Genomic DNA, 22,729 nt, shown 5'->3' with positions numbered 1-22,729 from the left:
GTCTGTGGATTTGTCTATTCTGGACATTTTCCCTAAAGGGAATCCTACTACCGTGGTCCTTGTTGACTGGCTTGGTCCACCCAGCCTTCTGTTAGCTTTTTGCCAGTGAGACTATTAGAAGGAGACTGCAGCTCTACTGTGGCAAGCACTCTCTAAGGTGCTTTGATATTTTTAATGTATGTTTTAAAAACAAAGAAAAGAATAATGAGCAAAGAGTGCTGATTCAAAGAAAGAAGTAAAGTATAACTGGTTCAACTTCCAGCAATCCTATTTCTAGGAATTTATTCTGAAGGTGAAAAAACTTTAGGCTATGTGTCTGGAGGTATATTTACAAGGATGTTCATTTGTTCATTACAGCACTGTTGAGTAGGAAAGAATTTTTAATTAAAAAAAATATATATATATATAATGTACCCAAATAGGAGACGAGTTCAGTAAACTACAATGCTGACATGCAAAGGAGCCAGTGCAACACCACCGAGCCATGACGGATGCCAGAGCAGGACACTTAATAATGTGGAGAAAGTGACCGATAAGGGTCTGGGTAGGAGCAGAGGAGCAGTTTGCAAAATCATACACGAAGTCTGATCCTTTAATAAATGCACATCTCTTGGGACTTTCCGGGCGGTCCAGAGGTTAGGACTCTGCACCCCCGCTGAAGGGGGCTTGGCTTTGATCCCAGGTCAGGGAACTAAGATCCTGTAAGCTGCATGGCACGGCCCAAAAAACAAAGGCACATCTCTCTCTTTGTGTATTCAGAGCAAGGAAATGCTGAAGGGACAGACACCCAGCAGGTGCTATTTCTCGGTAGTGTGATAATGGTTTTTATTAAAAAATTTTTTTTCTTATTTCTATTTTCTAAATATACTACCTTTTATTTTTGTCATTAGGAAACTCATTTAAAGAAAACGCTTTGCCATCAAGAGAATGAGAATGTTGGGGTGACCCTGGGCACCATGGAGACAGGATGGTGCTCTGTAAGTGGTCCCCTACTGCCAAGCTCCAGAGCTCATGTCCTCCCATTCCTGAGCACAGGGACCTTCTTGGTCATCTGTATTCAGACCAGAACTCACCTGTGGACTGGGTCACGCACGAGATCTTGTAGGACAGCCACACACTCGCCAGGCAGAGGAAGGTGGCCAGGAAGCCGAAGACCTGCACAAGAGAGAGGGGCCAGGAGGTGCCCAGGGCAAGGGCCAGTCACGCGGGCAGCCCCTCCAGCGGCTCATCCCTGTGCCTGCTTCCTGTACTGGCTGTGGCCGCGAGGGAGCCCAGGCACTCATCTGACCTGGCCACCTGTCCTCACGCAGCCAGAGGGGTGATGCCCTGGCCCCGGTCAGGCCGGCAACTGGGTTGCAGCCAGGCCTCTGGGCACCACCCCTCACCTCTTCTCCAGACAACTACGTGCCCCCGCTCTTTATCCTGGACTAATAAGACAGGAAAAGGAGGAACAGTACATTTTATTTGGGGTTCTTAACATTCAGTGTTCAAATGGATCTTGGTATGGTAGCATCATATGCACTTCATCCACAAAGGCTTTCTGTTCTGTCTGGCTTCCCAGCTGTCCTGGAGCCAGAAGTTGAGTAACATTAGGCTGAAGTAAGTTCAAGCAGCGTGCCTGTCCTTCCTGTGTTCCGCTGTGAGCACCCAGCCCTGTGCAGCCTTCTCATTTGTGGTAGGCAAAGGACCTCCCGGGCTTCCCTGGTGGGGAAGTTCTTTAGCTTCTTCACTATCCCAGATGGTAAAGAATCTGCTTGCCATGCAGGAGACCCAGGTTCGATCCCGGGGTCAGAAGATCCCCTGGAGAAAGAAATGGCTACCCACTCCCGTATTCCTGCTTGGAGAATTTCACAGAGGAGCCTGGAGGGCTACAGTCCATGGGGTCACAAAGAGTCGGACATGACTATGCTTTGCTATGCTATGCTAAGTCACTTCAGTCGTGTCCGACTCTGTGCGACCCCATAGATGGTAGCCTATCAGGCTCCCCCGTCCCTGGGATTCTCCAGGCAAGAACATTGGAGTGGGTTGCCATTTCCTTCTCCAATACATGAAAGTGAGAAGTGAAAGTGAAGTTGCTCAGTCGTGTCCGACTCTTAGCGACCCCATGGACTGCAGCCCACCAGGCTCCTCTGTCCATGGGATTTTCCAGGCAAGAGTACTGGAGTGGGGTGCCATTGCCTTCTCCTCGGACATGACTAAGTGACTAACAATTTCACTAACACTGTAAAGGACCTCACGGAGGAATATTAAATGATGGAGTGAGAAGCAGACACAGACTCAGGTGTCTCTGCCTGGAACTTGGAAGCCTGTAGCCTTTTGCGACTTGTCGCAGAGGTCCCCAACTTTTTTGGCACCAGGGCTGGGCTTCAGAGAAGACAATTTTTCCACGAACCAGGGAAGAGGGATGGTTTCAGGATGATTCAAGTACATTACATTTATTTCTATTATTACTACATCAGCTCCACCTCAGGTCATCAGCCATTAGATCTCAGAGGTTGGGGACCTCTGGTTAACAGCAACTGCAGCAGCAAGTGCTAATGCTGATGGAGCATTACTTCATCCCAGGCAGTGTCCTAAGCCCTTCAGATGCATGGCTTCCTTTAGCCTCACAGCTCTGCCAGATGGGAGCGCAGCTGTTACCTTCCCCTCCATGTTTTTGCAGTTCAAGAAAGCAGGAACGGGAGGTCAACTCTTTAAGCCAGGGCAGTGGAGTCAGCCAGGCCAGACCAGAGGTCTGAGCCCAGGGTTCCTCTCTGCTCACCTTGCCCGGGTGTCCACAGGCCCCCCAAAGTGCATGGCCAGGGGCTCCCAGAGGTCCAGCAGGAATGGCCGAGAGCAGCCAACCCAAGCGCAGGACTGTCCTGCCTGCCTGCTGGTTCCCACACGTGGCTGCCCTCCCAGCCCCCGGCAGCCTCCTCTTCCCCCTTGTCCATCTCCCTGGTTCCTTTTGTACCAATTGTCTGCACCACATAATCAGCCTATTACAGCCTGTCCCAGCCTCTCATTGTCTGTTCTGCACAATTAGCACATTATACACTGTCCTGCTCCCCAACTGTTCGCGCTGCATAATTGAACAGTTTATTACAGGGCTACATAATGTGCTTCTGGACGACAGGGCCTTGTGTGTTAATTGTTTCACAGCCCTGGCCTCCTAAGCAAGAGCATCACTTTCTCATATAGCAGGGACTTTATCTTTTCATTTCTTCTGGCTTCTCCAGGTCCATGCTGGTTCCCACAGGACAGGTGGAGGACAAGTGGGGGCTGTTGGGAGTCCAGGGCTAATACTGTCATGTGCCACCTGAATCAGAAAATCCAGTGGGACTCTGCCCGTGTGGTCTTGAAACACGGTGGGCACGAATCTCCTCTGTGCTTCATCTGCCAGCGGGCAGGTGGGGAACATGCCTCTTCTTGGAAACTAACCTCCACGGTGGGGAAGGGGAATGGGAGGGGCTTAAGGGGCACAAATTTAGGGGACGAGGGTTCGATCCCTGGGTCAGGAAGATCCGCTGGAGCAGGAAATGGCAATCTACTCCTGTATTCTTGCCTTGAGAAACCCATGGACAGAGAAGCCTGTAGGCTACAGTCCATGGGGTCACAAAGAGTCGGCCACGACTGAACGACTAAGCTCAAGGGGCGTGAGTGCTCAGAGGTCTGGCTACCCCTCTGCAGGGACCTTCTGCCCCCTGCAGACTCCACCCCTTGGTGGATCCCAGGCACTCACTGGCTCTCAGTCCGAAGTCAAGAGATTTTGAGTTCCATGTGGAAATGAGTGTCTATCACACAGACAGCTTCTCCTCAAACTCATTTGAAAAGTGAGGCAAATCGGTTGTAGCCCACAGGCTTCCAAACTATAAACAATAAGCTAAATCAGAAATCAGATGACAGGAACCTATAGATCTTTTAAAAAATATGGCTTCCCATATGTGGCTTCTAAGACACATGTGGGTTCCCTGGTGGCTCAGACAGTAAAGAATGTGCCTACAATGTGGGAGACCTGGGTTCAGTCCCTGGGTTGGGAAGATACCCTGGAGAAGGGAATGGCTACCCACTCCAGTATTCTTGCCTGGAGAATTCATTCCATGGACAGAGGAGCCTGGCAGGCTACAGTCATGGGGTTGCAAAGAGTCAGACATGACTGAGTGACTCACACTCACATAGACACATCTGTGCGTCTCTGGGTGATAAATACACATAGCTCCCACCGTGCTCTATTTTTGTCCACGTCATCTACTTCTGTTCACGTTAGCCAGTGGGCAGTCTTCACCTCTGAAAGGTACAGGAGTGTTATTTCCTGGCCTGAATACTGAGAACAGTCAGGAATAGCAAAGCTGAGACTCCTGGTGGATAGCTGATCCCAGGACTGTTCCCTGGGCCCCAAAGGTGCCTCAGAACCCTTCCCTGCACAGGGCTGAAGCAGCCCCGAGCGAATGACCAGGGCAAGCATGAGAATTAAAACCTACTTATCCCCTGCTTTAAGGAGTGGCTGTAAGAGAAAGAGGTCTGGGCCGCTGGGGCCATTTGAGTTTGCACAGCCCTGCCCATCACCACCTGAAACCCTCTGCCATGGGCCCAAGTTTCAGGCTCTCTGGGGACTGCCGCTAGTGGATCAAGGTGGAGACTGATCCTGAGAAAGAAAGGCCCCAGAGAACAATCCCTTTGCTGCCCTGTGAGGAAGAAAGTGGGCATTCAGAATAGGAATTCCTCCCTGCCGCCTCCTGGGAAACGTCCTCACCGCTCCAGCCACCAGTCCGTTCTGGCTGTAACTCTTGGAAGCTGCCACGATGGAGGCGATGAGGAGGAGCAGGGTACCGATTAAATAGTGCAGGAGTTCCTGGGGGCAGAAACAAAGCAGACCAGTGGGTAGGGAGCTCCACTCCCGGTTCTCAGAAGAGAAGGATGGGGGGAGAGGGAGACACTTCTTCTCCCGGTAACACCCCAGCAGGAGCAGTGGAGCTCACAGGCAACAAGAAAGGACAGCTGGCCAGGATGAGGCCAAGCAGGAGAGAAAAGACGCTAGGCAAGCAGGAAGAGAGGTGGCAAAGATAAAGATGCTTCTCAGGTGAGCAGACAGGTCCCCTAAGGATGGCTGCACTCCTGAGGTCAGGCTGTCCATGGTTACCTGGACCTCTGCCTAAAGCTCCTAACAAGCAAATGAGCTGCTTGCAACTTCCAGGCTGGAGCGTTTCAGTGCAGTTCCAGCTCTGAGAAGCAAAGCCCCTTAGAGAGATGTGTGCCTTCGCTTCTGCTGCAGAGAAAGGTCTGGGCTCGCAACGTGCTGGCTTTGATGGCTGCCTGGAGGGCCTCCCCATTCTGTGGACAACAGTCCTCCCAGTTCTACCCGCATTTTTTCTTCCCTCTTCTTGGCTGTTGAAAACATGCCCGCAGGCCAGACTGCCGAGGGTCAGCAGGAAGGGCTGACCTCGTCTTTGCTTCCCTTGGGTCCACAGGGCCATCTCTTTATGCCCCATTCACTCTCCACGATTAAATGCGGGCTTTGCAGGTCCTGGAGGAGGTGGGGTCTCTGTCTTTTGACAACAAGAGGATGCTTCTCCTCATGCCACCCCTTCCCTACCAACACCAGATCAGAAGGATGAACTGGGGCTTAGGGCCACCGACAGTGGACTGTGCTCTACAGAGACATTTGTAGCTGTTAGGGCATATATTAAAAGTGAAGAGAGGTTTCCAACGAATAAGCTAAACCTTCACCTTAGGACACTGGGAAAGAAAAGCAAGCTAAAACCCACAAGAAGAAGAAAGAAGGAAACAGAGATTACTGCAGAAATGAATGATACAGAGAAAAGAACAACAGAGAAAGGCCATGAAATCGAGAGTTGGTTCCTTGAAACGATCAACAACATAAAGAAAACTTTAGCTAGACTGACCAAGGGGAAAAAAACAAGAGAGGAAAAACATTCAAATGGCCAGAATCAGAAATGAAAGAGGAGACATCACTACTGATGAAATAAAAAGGATTTTAAAAGAATACTGTGATAGGCTGTACACCAATAAGTTAGATAAGTTAGATGAAATGGAGATATTTCTAGAAAGACATGCTACTGAAAATGACTCAATCTGAATAAGATCTAAAATAGTAGAACCTGAATGAATAATAAAAACACTACCCAGAGGAAAAGCCCAGACCAGATGGCTTCCATGCAGAATTACAAACATTTGGAGAGGAATCAATACCAACTCTTCCCAGACTTTTCTAAAAAACATAAGAGAAGGAAACACTTTTGATAACAAAACCAAAGACATCACAAGAAAACTACAGACCAATAATATTTCTTATGAATATCAATGCAAAAATGCTCAACAAAAGACTAGCAAACCAAATCCAGCTACATGTAAACTGAATTATACATCACAGCCAATCAGAATTTCCCCCAGGAATGCAAAGATAGTTCCACATATGAAAATCAGTGCAATAACAGAATCCTAGAGCGATTAATCACCCTACATGATTGTCTTAATAGACAAATGAATTAAAGGTAACTTCTTCTATTTGAGGGAGAAGGCAATGGCACCCCACTCCAGTACTCTTGCCTGGAAAATCAATATCATCTCTGGTGGCTCAAACAGTAAAGAATTTGCCTGCAATGCAGGAGACCTGGGTTTGATCCCTGGATGAGGAAGATCCCCTGGAGGAGGGGAATGGCTACCCACTCCAGTATTCTTGCCTGGGGAATTCCATGAACAGAGGAGCCTGGCAGGTTACAAACCATGGGGTTGCAAAGAGTTGGACATGACTGAGTGACTAACACTTATCTATAAAAACCCCAGCTAATGTTACATTTAATGATAAAACCTAATACTCTCCTCCTAAGATTGGGAACAAGATGATATCTGCTCTTGCCACTTCAACATTCAATTTCTTGCAATAAGTCAAGAAAATGAAGTAAAAAGCATCCAGACTGCAAACAAATGTAAAACTATCTCTTTACAGACAGTATGCTCCCATAGATAGAAAACGCTAAGGAGTCCACTAACCGTCTATTAGATCTAATAAATGATTTCAACATGATTGAGGATACAAGATCAATAAACAGAAATCAATTGTATTTCTATCCACTTGCAGTGAACAATCTGAAAATGAAATTAATAATTACATTTGAAATAGTATCACAAAGGGTAGGACACTTAGCAACACACTGAAGAAAAATAGTATAAAACTCGTACTCTGAAAGTTACTTGACATTGTTGAAAGAAGTTTTAGAAGATCTAAATAAATGGAAAAACCTTCCATGCTCATGGATCACAAGACTTTATATTATTATTAAAATGGCAAGACTCTCCAAATTTATCTACAGATTCAATGTCATTCTTATTAGAATCTCAGCTAACTTCTTTGTGGAAACCGAAAAGCTGATTATAAAGTTCTTGTGGAACTACAACGATTCAAAATAATCCTGAAAAAGAACGAGTGGGAAGACTGCTGGAATACAACATGGTACATCCACTTTGGAAAATAGCCGGGCAGTTCCTCAAACAATTAAACAGTTACCATGTGACCCAACAATCCCACTCTTAGGTATATTCCCAAGCGAAATAAAAACACGTCCATACACAAAACTTGTATACAAATGTGCACAGCAGCAGGATTCACAATTGCCAAAAGGTGGAAACAACCCAAATATCCATCAATGATAAATGGATAAACAAAATGTGACTGAGTGGTTAGGACTCCGTGCTTGCACTGCAGGGGGCATGGGTCCGATCCCTGGTCAGGGAACTAAGATCCCGTATGCCACATGGTGCACCCCCAGCAAACAAACAAATCAACAAAAAACCAAAATATGGTATATCCTTTCCATGGATTATTTGTTAGCTATAAAAAGCAATGAAGTACTGATATATGCTATAAATAGATAAACCAATACACACTCTACTAAGTGAAAGAAGCTAGTTACAGAAGACCACATATATGAGTCTACTTACATGAAATCTCCAGAACAGGAAAAGTTATAGAGACAGAAAGTCAATTAGCAGTAGCTCAGGACTGGAGGAGATGCGGGGTAGGAAGTAACAGCTAAAGGGTACAGGGTTTCTTTTTGAGGTGATGAAAATATTCTAAAAATGAGGTGACGGTTGCACAAGTCTAAAAACATACGGAAATCCACTGAACTGTACACTTCAATCGGTAATTGTATGACATGTCACCAAGGTGTAAATAAAGCCGTTTAAAAAATAATATAATGGGAAGAAGAAACCTTAGCAACTTGATATCTTTCTTCAGACTCTGCCTGTCCACTTCAGCTGACAGTTCCTATACGTACGACAGTGTGAATACCCAGCACCTCTATCAGCTTTATCCTTCCACGTTCGGCCTCCAGATCACCCCCCCACCCGCCACACAGCCCATTTTCTGTCATTTGAGAAAAGAAGCATCGAGATGAGAAGCACAGCCTTCTTGCAGCTTGAAGGTGAGTTTTAGAGGCCAGTAGGACCGGAGGCAGAGAGGGCCACCCAGCAGTGGGAAATTCAGGGCTGAAGCAGCCAAGGAGGCGGGGCGGGTAGGCTGGAAGGGCGTTGGGCCCCAGCGCCCAGCCGGCGTCCTGACCCGTGCGGGCGGAGCGCAGCCGGGCCACTCCCTTACCGACAGGGGCCAGCTGATACAGGTGAGCACGCGGGGCAGGCGGAAGAGGTGCGCCAGGTAGAAGGCGAGGATCATGATCAAGTTGCAAATGGTGACCACCTCAAAGTAGCTGTAGGCGCTGTAGCTCGTCCACAGAGAGCTCCTCACGCAGATGAAGGCGATCAGCAGCGTGGCCTGGGGTGGGAACACGGAGACATCAGAGGAACGCCCACCCGAGATGGGCACCCAGGGCACGAACGACCAAACAACAGGGACTTCCCTGGAGGTCAATGGTTAAGACTCTGCACTTCCACTGCAGGGGGCTCGGGTTCGATCCCTGGTCAGGGAACTAACATCCCACATGCCCAAAAAAACAAAATAAGATAAAATGAACACAGGGATAAGACAGATTTATAAAACGAAACAACAGGAACACAACCAACCACAGGGAACTGAGGAGCTGCCACAATTGAGGTTACTTCCTCACAAATTGGCAAGGAACAGCAGTTTCCCCACAGGACAAGGCTTTGATGCACAAGCCCCTGGGAACACTGAGGATGGGAGGGAGTGGCATGTCTGCTCTAAGGAGTCTATGCAGCAGCAGGGTGCAACCTTAGAGAGAAGGCAGGAATTCTGGAGAGAGCCAGGCAGGACCACTCCCCTTATCTGCTCAACCTCCAAAGTCGGTCAGACAGTGGCCCCCAGGTTTACATGTGAGGCTGACCTAGGAAGTTGCCAATACTTGACTATTTTTGACCCACCAAGATGTCCCTTCATACAAATAACCTACCAGCTGGCAGACAGTAAGTTACTGTTGACAGGAAATCAAATAACAATCCAGCAAAGAAGACAGATAAGAGAATTTTATTTGAGTCAAGCTGAGGATGATAGCCTGGCAAACAGATTCTCAGAAACTCTGCGAACTCCTCCACTGAGCAGAAGTCAGAGGTGAGGTTTCATACATTTTTGAGACAAAGAAATTATGTATCATATTGACAGGTCAGCATTGAGTACACAATTCGCTGAAGTGTTTTTGTTTTTTTCAATTATGCATGTACAGATAAGCCTTTGGTCAGTGTGGGCCCTTGTTTGAGATGGAAAAGAAATATATTAATCATAGAGTTATAAAGAATCTGAAGAAAGAGGCCTTCTTCTCAAAGATTGAGTCCATCTCTCTGCTTTGAGGAGGTCTGGTTAATGAATAACATAGATTCACACTGCACTCTGGGAAAGGCCCACGAAGGCGGCATGTCCTTAGTTGCTGCTGCTGCTAGTGCTGCGTGGTTTCAGTCGTGTCCGACTCTGTGCGACCCCATAGATGGCAGCCCACCAGGCTTCCCGTCCCTGGGATTCTCCAGGCAAGAACACTGGAGTCGGTTGCCATTTCCTTCTCCAATGCATGGAAGTGAAAAGTGAAAGTGCTCAGTCGTGTCCGACTCTAGCAACCCCATGGACTGCAGCTCACCAGGCTCCTCCATCCACGGGATTTTCTAGGCAAAAGTACCGGAGTGGGGTGCCATTGCCTTCTCCGTGTCCTTAGTTACTGCTGGCTTTTTTTCCTTCTGTCTCAGTTTGACTGTTCTGCCATGGAAGATTTACCCCATCGTTATCGTGTACTGACTGGTTGATCTCTCCACCATGACCAAGTAATCCAAGTCTATGCCCCAACCAGTAACGCTGAAGAAGCTGAAGTTGAACGGTTCTATGAAGACTTACAAGACCTTTTAGAACTAACACCCCAAAAGATGTCCTTTTCATTATAGGGGACTGGAATGCAAAAGTAGGAAGTCAAGAAACACCTGGAGTAACAGGCAAATTTGGCCTTGGGATACGGAATGAAGCAGGGCAAAGACTGACAGAGTTTTGACAAGAAAATGCACAAACACCTTCTTCCAACAACACAAGAGAAGACTCTATACATGGACATCACCAGATGGTCAACACCGAAATCAGATTGATTATATTCTTTGCAGCCAAAGATGGAGAAGCTCTATACAGTCAGCAAAAACAAGACCAGGAGCTGACTGTGGCTTAGATCATGAGCTCCTTATTACCAAATTCAGACTGAAATTGAAGAAAGTAGGGAAAACCACTAGACCATTCAGGTATGACCTAAATCAAATCCCTTATGATTATACAGTGGAAGTGAGAAATAGATTTAAGGGCCTAGATCTGACAGATAGAGTGCCTGCTGAACTATGGAATGAGGTTTGTGACATTGTATAGGAGACAGGGATCAAGACATCCCCATGGAAAAGAAATGCAAAAAAGCAAAATGGCTGTCTGGGGAGGCCTTACAAATAGCTGTGAAAAGAAGAGAAGTGAAAAGCAAAGGAGAAAAGGAAAGATATAAACATCTGAATGCAGAGTTCCAAAGAATAGCAAGAAGAGATAAAGCCTTCTTCAGCGATCAATGCAAAGAAACAGAGGAAAACAACAGAATGGGAAAGACTAGGGATCTCTTCAAGAAAATTAGAGATACCAAGGGAACATTTCATGCAAAGATGGGCTCGATAAAGGACAGAAATGGTATGGACCTAACAGAAGCAGAAGATATTAAGAAGAGATGGCAAGAATACACAGAAAAACTGTACAAAAAAGATCTTCACGACCCAGATAATCACGATGGTGTGATCACTGACTAGAGCCAGACATCCTGGAATGTGAAGTCAAGTGGGCCTTAGAAAGCATCACTACGAACAAAGCTAGTGGAGGTGATGGAATTCCAGTGGAGCTATTCCAAATCCTGAAAGATTATGCCGTGAAAGTGCTGCACTCAATATGCCAGCAAATTTGGAAAACTCAGCAGTGGCCACAGGACTGGAAAAGGTCAGTTTTCATTCCAATCCCAAAGAAAGGCAATGCTAAAGAATGCTCAAACTACTGCACAATTGCACTCATCTCACACGCTAGCAAAGTAATGCTCAAAATTCTCCAAGCCAAGCTTCAGCAATATGTGAACGGTGAACCTCCTGATGTTCAAGCTGGATTTAGAAAAGGCAGAGGAACCAGAGATTAAGTTGCCAACATCCACTGGATCATCGAAAAAGGAAGAGAGTTCCAGAAAAGCATCTATTTCTGCTTTATTGACTATGCCAAAGCCTTTGATTGTGTGGATCACAATAAACTGTGGAAAATTCTTCAAGAGATGGGAATACCAGACCACCTGATCTGCCTCTTGAGAAATCTGTATGCAGGTCAGGAAGCAACAGTTAGAACTGGACATGGAACAACAGACTGGTTCCTAATAGGAAAAGGAGTTTGTCAAGGCTATATATTGTCACCCTATTTATTTAACTTATATGCAGAGTACATCATGAGAAACCCTGGGCTGGAAGAAGCACAAGCTGGAATCAAGATTGCTGGGAGAAATATCAATAACCTCAGATATGCAGATGACACCACCCTTATGGCAGAAAGTGAAGAGGAACTCAAAAGCCTCTTGATGAAAGTGAAAGTGGAGAGTGAAAAAGTTGGCTTAAAGCTCAACATTCAGAAAACGAAGATCATGGCATCCCGTCCCATCACTTCATGGCAAATAGATGGGGAAACAGTGGAAACAGTGTCAGACTTTATTTTTCTGGGCTCCAAAATCACTGCAGATGGTGACTGCAGCCATGAAATTAAAAGACACTTACTCCTTGGAAGGAAAGTTATGACCAACCTAGATAGCATATTCAAAAGCAAAGACATTACTTTGCCAACAAAGGTTTGTCTAGTCAAGGCTATGGTTTTTCCTGTGGTCATGTATGGATGTGAGAGTTGGACTGTGAAGAAGGCTGAGCCCCGAAGAATTGATGCTTTTGAACTGTGGTGTTGGAGAAGACTGTTGAGAGTCCCTTGGACTGCAAGGAGATCCAACCAGTCCATTCTGAAGGAGATCAGCCCTGGGATTTCTTTGGAAGGGATGATGCTAAAGCTGAAACTCCAGTACTTTGGCCACCTCATGCGAAGAGTTGACTCATTGGAAAAGACTCTGATGCTGGGAGGGATTGGGGGCAAGAGGAGAAGGGGACGACAGAGGATGAGATGGCTGGATGGCATCACTGACTCGATGGACGTGAGTCTCAGTGAACTCTGGGAGTTGGTGATGGACAGGGAGACCTGGCGTGCTGCGATTCATGGCGTCGCAAAGAGTCGGACACAACTAAGGGACTGATCTGATCTGATCTGACTGGCTGATGTACATGACCTCGTTGCGACGGTCCAGAACTCTGCCGAGTCAGCAAAATCCCCCCCATGTCTGCTTGTGGGGAAATGCAGGCAGACAGGCTCCATCATCAGCCCATGGCTACCCAGTTAGAGCTTTCCTGGTGGCTCAGACAGTAAACAATCTGCCTGCAATGCAGGAGACCCGTTTCAATAGCTGGGTTGGGAAGATCCGCTGGAGAAGGAAATGGCTACCCACTCCAGTATTCTTGCCTGGAGAATCCCATGGACTGAGGAGCCTGGTGAGCTACAGTCCATGGGGTCGCAAAGAGTTGGACACGACTGAGTGACTAACACCCAGTTTGTAAGCAGTGGAGGAGGGATCTGAATCCTAAGACTGTCTGATTCCAGGGATCATGTACCTCCACTTTGGATGCAGTTTTGCTCTCCAAAATGTAAGCCCTGACCACAAGTGAGCTGAGGAGGCCAGACGCATCATCAAACGTGTGGGGATCCCGGCTACAAGGTGTTGCTTGCTCCACGCCCCGTCCCCCGGCATCCCGGGGCCTGCTATGAGAACTCGCTAAGTATATTGTTACCTGAATGAATGAGTGTGCAGAAGTAATAAACTTGTGACCTAGTAATGAATGAGCAGGTTGGGTCAATTATTAGCAACATAAGAATACTATGGGAGGGACATCCCTGGTGGTCCAGCCATTAAGACGATGTGCATCCCATGCAGGGGATCCAGGTTCAATCCCTGGTTGGGGAACTAAGATCTCACATGCTGCACGGCATGGCCAAAAAAAAAAGAATACCATGGGAGGGCAGACTGGAAGAGGGAAGAGAAGGCTGAGTTTCTGTGAAGGCCACTCACAGAGAAGAAAGTCTTGCTCACCCCAAATGGGGATGAACTGATAACACACAGGTGTTAAACGTATGTAAAGTCTGGTCAATATTAAAAGCACAACCAATTTAGGACAAAGGTTAAATCTTTCCTACTGCCTCTGGCCTACAGAACAGTGACTGTCCAAGGGCGTGTTGTGTTCTATGAGACAGTTGGTGATGTCTGCAGACATTCCTGGTGGTCACAGTGTGTGTGTATGTGTGTGTGTGTGTGTGTGTGGTGGGAGGATGCTGCCACCCCTCCATGCACAGAACAGTCCCCATAATAAAGAACTATCTGGCTTCAAGTGTAGCCCTCAAGCTACTGTGCTGCCGTGGGGAAACCTCGCTGCAGAAAGTGAGCAGCTATAAAGAGAATTCAATCACGAAATCTAAGGCTGGCCAATGCTAAAAACGCTGTTTTCTAAAGCTCCTCATTCTAGCATTCTATCAGGGGCCTAGGTTACAGGGACGTCAGCCAGCAAAGAACAGTTCAGCTTGAGGCCTAAAGTGGGCATGAAGAGTGTTCTACTTAACAGATCAAAGCAGAAGAATGTGGCCCTGACACATGGAGACCCTCAATGTTTGCATATTTCCCTTCGCTAATGAGCAGCCTGAGGATTTTCATTTTTTCGGTTCCTCTCCAGCCCACTGGCCACGGATGATATAATGATTCACGCCTTGAGGCTGTTTCAAAGCTCCAAAGCGAGTCTTTGCTTCATCTAGGAGTGTGCCTGATGGTCAGAGCTCGGCTGCTCCATCAACATCCCCCCATTTCCAGCCCTCTTCTATCTGGGGAGTGAGGTGGGGGGTCCCTCCACCTGGCATGGATCCTCTCACACAGGCTGGGGTGGTTTAATTCACTTAAAATGCAAATAACCCAGGATTATGCAGTGTGATTTCGAGGTGGAGAAGCAATTTTGCACCTCATTGAATGCACAGATTAGAATCATTTTTACCAGTCTTTATCTGGGACTGAGTCTGCGGACACACGGGTAAGTTTCCCCAAGCAACAGAAGGGGCCCAGGCAGGTTTTCCCCTCTGAGCCCCAGGGCTGAGCCGAGAAGCACACGATTGCTCTATGACCCCAACCCATCTCCATCTTCTCTGGGAACCCTGACTATGAAATAAGACTCCCCGAATTCTCATCCCTGGGTCTCAGGCCGCCAGTCATGCAGTCTTCTCCGTAAAGCCCGATTCTGGCCAATCTCGTTTAGAGGGCAGATGGTGTATACTCGTGCGTGCTACCAAAAGCTTCCTTTCTGCCCAAGGAGGCATCATTGCTACTTTAGCTAGCCAGCATCTTAGCTAGTGTACTTTATTCTAGGCTTTTCAGGAACTCCTCCAGGGCCAGTGAGTAACCTCTGCAAATGCCTTGAATCCTCCAGATGGACACTCAGGGCGCATGCGGAAGGGTGAAGCAAGAGAAAGAACAGACAACGGAGAGAAAAGAGCTGGGATGTGGACAACTGATATATACACCAGTTTTATATATATATATATATATATATATACATACTTTTTCAGGTTCTTTTCCATTATGGGTTATTATAAGATACTGAATATAGTTTCCTGTTAAGTCCTTATTGTTTATCTATTAGGACCTGTTCGTGTTCCCAGTTAAAAAAGTCTGAACTCAGAGAAACTGAAGTGAAGCAGGCTGGAGAATTTCTGGAAGACACAATCGGTTCTGTTTAGAGTAATATCAGTGTGATACCACCTAAAGGACTCATTTGTTTCTCTGGCAGCCTCCTGTGTGTGTCTGTGTGTGTGTTAGTTGCTCAGTTACATCCGACTCTTTGCAACCCCTCGGACTGTAGCTCAGCAGGCTCCTCTATTCATAGAATTCTCTGCTGCTGCTGCTAAGTTGCTTCAGTCGTGTCCGACTCTGTGCGACCCCATAGACGGCAGCCCACCAAGCTCCCCCATCCCTGGGAATTCTCTAGATCCTCTCATAAAGGTCTTTTCTTTTTTTTTTGGCTGTGCCATGCGGCTTGTGGGCTGAACCTAGGTCCTGGCAGTGAAGGCTCTGAGTCTTAACCATCAGGGAATTCCCAATCTGTTCTTTTATAACAAACTGTCACGCAAGTTGAAAATAAGTCATCTAATATAAATGTCCAGGGGTTTAAAAGTCACGTTGCAAGAACCTTCAACTCAAAGCCACGTCTCTCGGACCTGCCATGGCACTGTTTGGAGACAGCCTGGCTTTCACTCAGATGAGAAACCACTCCTTCTCCCCTAGACGGAGTTCTTTCTGACTGCGTGCTATCAGAATTCTTCCTATGAGAAAGGAGATGAGTGTTGTGAAAGCAGCACGAGTTTCAATTTCACAGCAGATGAAACCAACTGAACATCACCCGAGAGAAATGACTGTCACCCTCTGAGAACTTGGGAAACTCATACAGGCAGATCTGAGGTCCACGGCCTCGTGCCAGGCAGTGGGCCCAGGTTTTCAGGCTGGGTGGGTCTCCTTCAAAGAGCAAATGGAAATCTGAAGTCTAAGACAATTTCTGGACAAGCCTCCAGAGGCGGTGCTCAGGAGATGAACTGCTCAGGGACATCCCCCCAGCAGGTCTGTCCCCTAACACCCTGCTCACGTCTGGCTGCAGATGGCACCACGCACCTTTGTGTGAGAGCCTGCCGGGGCTGGGTGCCGGCAGGTCACCACCCCACCCTCTCGCAGGGCTTTCCTTCTGACCTTGGAATAGTGTTTCAGTGAGAGACACAGGCAGGAGGAGGGAAAGTAAGTGATGAAAGGCAACATCAATAGGCCGCAGACCCACTCTAAGAGGCTTTTCTGGAAAAGCCCAGGAGATGAAAACTGAGCTTGCTCAAAAAGTCAGAGATGTGGCTGATGATGCCGTGATGGGGCAGTGTATCTGTAGATGTAAGCGGGCCCATCGGCGGCTCTGCCTGGGGGCGGGAGGATGGCAGGAGACTGCGATATTCCAGCTGCGGCTGAGCTCTGCCCTGGGCTCACGTACGCGCACTCCTGCCTGTCAGTGAAACCCCCTCCTCCAGTCTCCAGAAAATGGGCCCGCGCCAGCTCATGGAAAGGCATGTGTCAACGGACTGTTCCGTGGTAAAATTCATTTGTTTTATTTTCTTGTATTATAAAGATCACATATGAGGAATTCCCTGGCAGTCCAGCGGTTAGGACTCCACGTTTCCACTGCAGGGGGCACAGGTTCGATCCCTGGTCAGGGAACTAAGATCCCTCAAGCTGCATGGAACTGGCCCCCACCCCCCCACCAAAAAAATTCCACACAAAGTTGTAAAAGGCGCTTTATGACACCTCGTGGAGATCTTTAACAGCATTCTACCCAGGCCCAGGGATAAGTGCTCTAGGAGGCAAATCCTGTTGTCCTTTTACAAGGAAAATAAGGCACAGAGAGGTTAAGCGACTTGCTGAAAGTCACACAGCAGGGCAGCGGGGCCAGCTGTGCCCCGGCACATGGCTGCACACCCCTGCTCCCCACCACACCACCCAGCCCGTGGGACCTGCTTGTGTCTCTCCAGGCCCCTCTCCCGGCTCCTGGCCTCTGTTTTCAGCCCAGGGCTTGAACCCTCTGTCTGCTTCCCACTGGGAGCAAGCACAGAACAGCCTGTGGGACCCTGGATAATAGAAAGGAAACCTGCCTTGACTCCAGTGCTCTCACACTGGGAGGCAGGGCTCTGGGGCTCTGACTCAGAAAGGTGGGGCCCTTTAGAAATGACAGTCATGTCAGGCATCCTGCTTACATAATAGGGTCACTCTAAAATACACAGAATAGAAAATCAATTCATGAAGTGTCTAAAAAAACAAAAAATCACCCATAATCCCATTTCTCAGAGATAACTACCACCTCTGGAATTTAGGGTATTTCTTTCTACATAGGGATGTTTTGAGCACATATGTATTATTTTTCTGGAGACGGCAATGGCAACCCACTCCAGTACTCTTGCCTGGGAAATCCCATGGATGGAGGAGCCTGGTAGGCTACAGTCCATGGGGTCACAAAGAGTCGGACACGATTGAGCGATTTCACTTTCTACCTTTCACTTTCATGCACTGGAGAAGGAAATGGCAACCCACTCCAGTGTTCTTGCCTGGAGAATCCCAGGGACAGGGGAGTCTGGTGGGCTGCTGTCTATGGGGTCACACAGAGTTAGACACGACTGCTGTAACTTAGCATCAGCAGTATTATTTTTCCTTTTCAAAGACTGGATTGCATGCTATATACAGTTGTTTAAAATAATTTTTATTTAGTTTTGGCTGCGCTAGATAAATTTTACTTATTTATTGTTGCCGTGTGGGCTTTTCTCTAGTTGCGGTGAGTGGGGGCTACTCTCCAGACGTGGTGCGCGGGCCTCTCATTGCAGTGGCTTCCCTGTTGTAGAGCGTGGGCTCTAGGCATGCGGGCTTCAGAAGCTGTGGCTTTAGAGCGCAGGCTCAGTAGCTGCGGCACATGGCCCGAGTTGCTCTGCAGCACGTGGGATCTTCCTGGATCAGGGATCAAACCCGTGTCCCCTGCACTGGCAGGCAGATTTTTTTAATTTTTATTTTTTTTACCACTGAGCCACCAGGGAAACCCCTACACACTGTTTTATACCCTACTTTTCATTTTTTGGAAGGCTTTTTTTTTTTTATGTGGACCATCTTGAAAGTCTTTATTGAATTTGTTACAATATCGCTTCTGGTTTCTTTTTATGTCTTTTTTTTTTTTTTTGCCCAGGAGGCTTATGGGATCTTAACTCCCTAACCAGGGATGGAACCTGTGCCCCCTGCACTGGAAAGCAGCATCCTGACCACTGGACCACCGGGGAAGTCCTGATACCCTGCTTTTTAAAAAGATGAGTATTTTATCATTTGTAGTCTCTCCTCACTCATTTATTCTGCTTCAAGCCCCAGCAAGCAAGATCTCTCATCTGTTTAGTTTTTATTGTCTGTCACCCCTGACTGTAAGCCCCATGATGCTGAGGGTTTTGGTCTGTTTTGCTCACTGTCGGTGTTCCCAAGTCAGGACCTTGAATGGCACGTGGATTCTCCACAGATAATGTTTTTGGTTGGAATGAATGAATACAGTTTACAGTCCACCCACTCCTGAGGCCTTCCACCTTCCAGGCACCCGGCAGGACCACGCTCTTGCTCCCTGATGCTGAGAAGGGGAGAGAGAGAGAGAAGGCATCGCCCGGGACAGGCCCCACTGTTAACACATGGGAGGGGACCGGTGCGTGCAGGCTTCTCTGGTGCCTCTGAGACAGGTGCAGGCTCTGACCCCAGAAACAAGGGGTCATCAGGAAGCTCTGCAAAACACACACACACACATTCAGGTGTGGATCAGGCCAGAGTGGTGTGTGACCAGCCGGCCACCCCCGCCCTGGGCACTCTTCTCTGTATGCAGTTCAGTGGTGGGCACAAGGGCAGGGCCCAGGACCAATTCCTTGCTGCACCCACAGGGCCCAGCACAGAGGGGGGCCTTTGATGATGGGCGCAGGACTGAATTTGGGGCAAAACTGGATTCTCACCAGCGCCCCAGTGTAAACATGGCTTGTGGGTGGACTGCTGGGGAAATAAGATCCCGCATGCCATGTGGTGCAGCAAAAAAAAAAAAAAAGGACACACACACACACCCTGAAATATTTATGGATGAGATAAACACAGCAGTACAGCAGCGGCTTCTTCAGAATTATATGGGAGCAAGTGTGCAGGAGGGATATTTTGGGAATGACGGAAAAAATCTAAAATGGGATTACGGTGATGGTTGCACAACCCTGTCAATTTACTAAAAATTACTGAAGTGTACGCTTAAAACGAGGAGCTTTTACGGTATGTACATGATACATCAACAAAGCTATTAGAAACACAAAGGGAAGTCTAAGGAGGTGAAGATGTAGTTCAAGGAGGATGGGAGGAATTCCCTGGTGGTGCAGAGGTTAGGACTCCAAGCTTCACTGCAGGGGGCAAGGGTTCCATCCCTGGTCAGGAAACTGAGATCCCATGTGCCACGAGGTACAGGAAAAAAAAAATCAAGGAGGATTGGGCATGAGCTGGTGGTGACTGCTGCCACAGGTAACGCAGGTAAAGATGCGATGAGAATAACTTCCAGTAACACACAGAGCGTCCTGGTGCTTCACCCCCAAATACACACAGTGAACCAGAAGTAACAGTTAGCAGTGAACTAACGCCTGAGGATTAATACTAAGCACGCTTGGGAGGCACTGCCAGATTTAACACCCAACTGGTATGTATCTAAAAAGAATTAGCACATCTGTTGATCCAGTAACGTCACTTTTACTAAATTATCCTATTGAAACAGGAAGTCCTTAACCGAGGAACCACAGTATTAATTTAGAATGGGGGAAAACAGAAAATACATGAAATGCTCTCTCTCTCTTTTTTAAAGATTCTAAAACCTAGAGAATGGGATGAAAAGACCCCCACCCCCAGTGTGACCCGCCCCCAGGGTCTGACTCAAGAGTAGGAGCTAGTGTTTCTCAGAGGTTCCCTGATGAATCATTAAAAGAAAATAAGAGAGACTGCTGAGAATCTTCTCCAGGGCTGGGGGGTGCAGGGGCAGGGTCAACGGCCCTTGCTGGGACGTGAGCTTTCTACAAAGTGCTGAAGTGAGGAAGCTTATTCACAGGGATCCCTACTGCTCATCAGGTACCGCCCACGAGCCTGGCCCCAGGTTGTACTCTTAGGCAGATGAGGAAACGGAGATGTGGGAAGTGCCCGCCCCGGGCCATAGAACTGTTTGCCCAGGACAGGATTCAGTCTTTTCCACCCAATTCCACAGTTTGGTTCTTAATCACAGAACCCTGCTTCTGCCCCCTTTTATGTTTTTTTTTTTTTTTCCTCCCCAGGCTGAGGTCCCAGGTGGTGGTCCCAGCGGTAAAGAACCTGCCTACCAATGCAAGAGATGAAAGAGATGTGGGTTGGATCCCTGGGTCTGGAAGATCCCCTGGAGGAGGGCATCGCAACCCACTCCAGTATTCTTGCCTGGAGAATCCCAGGAGCCCGGTGGCTACAGTCCATGGGGTTGGAAAGAGTCAGACATGACTGGAGCAACTTAACACCCATGCATGTGGGACCGGGCAGATGACCTCGCTGGCAAAGCTTTAATAAAGCTCTACCTGAGGACTCAGTGGTCTGGGGTAGGAGACAGGAGGGACTGGACTCCACAAGAGCTTAAACTCCCTGCAGCCAGATATTCTGATGCCCTCGGCCTCAGCAGTGAGGGGTAGGAGGAACATCTCACCCCTCCTTGCTGCACGCCAGCTGACTGCGCTTTCAGAGAATAGCCGTAGCAACAATTCCAGGCTCCTGTGCTCTTCTAGACCCTGGCCGCTCCTCACCCAGAAGCAGAACGCATCCCTTGCCTTGAACCTGGGTTGCCTGAATGGCCTCCTGGCAGGTGGTCAAAGTGACACCACAGGCCTTCCACGGCTGGGTCAGGGACCCTGATGCCACTTCCCTGAGCCCCCCTCCCGTCTGCGAATGCACCCCTGGAGCTCTCCCACCAGGTCACTTGGGGAGGCGGAGAGTGGGTGTCTGGCCAAAGCCCCAGCTGAGGGTAGGTTACCAGTCAGCACCTAGCTCAATACACGAGAAAGCAAAGCCTTCGCTCCTCCAGCACCAGCTCTCAAGTTCTCCCAGCTGGCCAGTCACCATGGAGCAAAGACAAAGCCCTGTTCACCGTGTCCCGCCCACACTCCTGACCCAAATAATCTGTGAGCCTAGCCAATGGCTGTTTTACACACACTAACTTTAGCGGTAATTTGCGGTACAACCATAGTAGCTGGAGCAGGCGCTTAAACCAAAAAAAAAAAAAAAAGGTCCCGCCTGGCCTGTTTTGAAAGTTGCATATGCATTGTTCTGGGTTTCGTGTTTTGATTCTTGTGCAAAGGGAAGTTGAGGTCCGTTCAGAGGGCAGCGGGGGGCCCAGGTGAGGGATCACATCTGGGTCCCCACCTGGGACCCTGGCGTAGACACAGCCCCTTGGCCGAGAGCTCTCGGGCGGCTCAGCTAGAAGGCAGCTGTTGCCTCCAAGAACCCGGTCGCCGACGATTACACAGCATAGCCGCTGGCTGCAGTGGGGATGGCTGAGGACGGCTCCATAAATCCCCACCTCCATCCCATGTCACACCCCCAAAAAGATGCTTGACCCGGAGGGACCTCAACGAGAGGCTCTGCTGGGGCGACAACTGCTGGGTCTGGATGCTCTGGGCTCAGCTGAGAAAAGTGAAAAAATGCCACCGACAGTTTCAGAGGTTACCTCCGCCAGCTCTAGGTCTGGGCTCCCCTGCAGTGGCATCTAAGAAGGAAATGTCTGGTGGCAGACACTCAGACAGTGCTGAAACTCAGTTACCCCAGATGAACCCAGTCCAGATCGGACGAGAAGCCAGCCTCCAGACACAGAAGCAAGCCAGGGTCATGATCAGCAGGGCCAACCGCAGCTGACCTCCACCACGTGAGCAGTGAAGACCTGGTGATGCCACCAAGATTTTAGGACCGTTTGTCATGCAGCATAAGCTAACTGATGCATCTGTTTTCAGAACTTCCCTGGTTTCCCATTCAGGCAACCCCAGTTTTTACAGTGGAAAGAAGAATAAAGTTATTTATTCAGTCATTATTTATTGAGTCCTAACGATGTTCCCAGCCCTGCTTAGGAACACAAGGCTACGTTGGTTTCCATTTTGCCAAGGATGATCCTAAGAAAACCTTGACTCAGGAGGGAGAGAGTTACGCCATTCAGTGCTTTGCCCAGATCCTGGTGAAGTAAATATTTGGAGAAGCTGTGTCGCCCGGCCCCAGCAGGCCTGGCATCCAGCCCTGGGCGCCTGCCAGAAGTAAGTGCCTGCTGGATTTGACAATGTGGGTGTGGGATGCCTTGATTAAAAACCCAGGCAGCATGATGCCAACTCAGTGCCAGCCTGGGGGAAAAAGAAATTAGTCTGGGATTAAAAATGACAAAGCAAGTACACAAGAGCCACTGACGGATTGTAAGCATGTATCAGTGATGGAAAGCCACAGCGATTAAGGGTACACGATTGTCGTATGGCACCCAGAGAGAGGAGAAGGAGGCCTGAGCGTAAGCCAGAGGCTGGTCTTCAGTCGGAACAAGTGAGCCTGAAAGG

At 48.3% G+C, this 22,729-nt stretch overlaps 1 protein-coding gene across 12 annotated transcripts in view; it reads right to left on the bottom strand.

The window, feature by feature from the left end:
• CMTM7 (CKLF like MARVEL transmembrane domain containing 7) overlaps positions 1–22,729 on the bottom strand; it is a 124,785-nt gene that overhangs the window by 78,141 nt on the left and 23,915 nt on the right. For 4 of the 12 annotated variants that reach the window (XR_015150870.1, XM_086365666.1, XM_086365665.1 and 1 more), the window contains exons 2-4: positions 8,597–8,770; positions 4,733–4,831; positions 1,074–1,155 (exon numbers count right to left, since the gene is read on the bottom strand). Coding sequence is in view for 6 of the 12 variants with exons in the window: in XM_086365666.1 (XP_086221792.1) it covers positions 1,074–1,155; positions 4,733–4,831; positions 8,597–8,770 (355 nt within the window). In the remaining 6 variants the exon portion in view is untranslated. Of the gene's footprint in view, positions 1–1,073; positions 1,801–4,154; positions 4,267–4,732; positions 4,832–8,596; positions 8,771–22,729 lie in introns of those variants that run through there. The other 8 variants (XR_015150871.1, XM_086365668.1, XM_086365669.1 and 5 more) reach the window with 5 other exon arrangements.

Source organism: Bos grunniens, chromosome 22 (genome assembly GCF_055505025.1).
Source record: "Bos grunniens cultivar Pamir isolate PY7600 chromosome 22, Bosgru_T2T1.0, whole genome shotgun sequence".
NCBI lineage: Eukaryota > Metazoa > Chordata > Mammalia > Artiodactyla > Bovidae > Bos > Bos grunniens.
The sequence above is the reverse complement of the archived record's forward strand: the minus strand, read 5'-3'. Positions and strand labels throughout refer to the sequence as shown.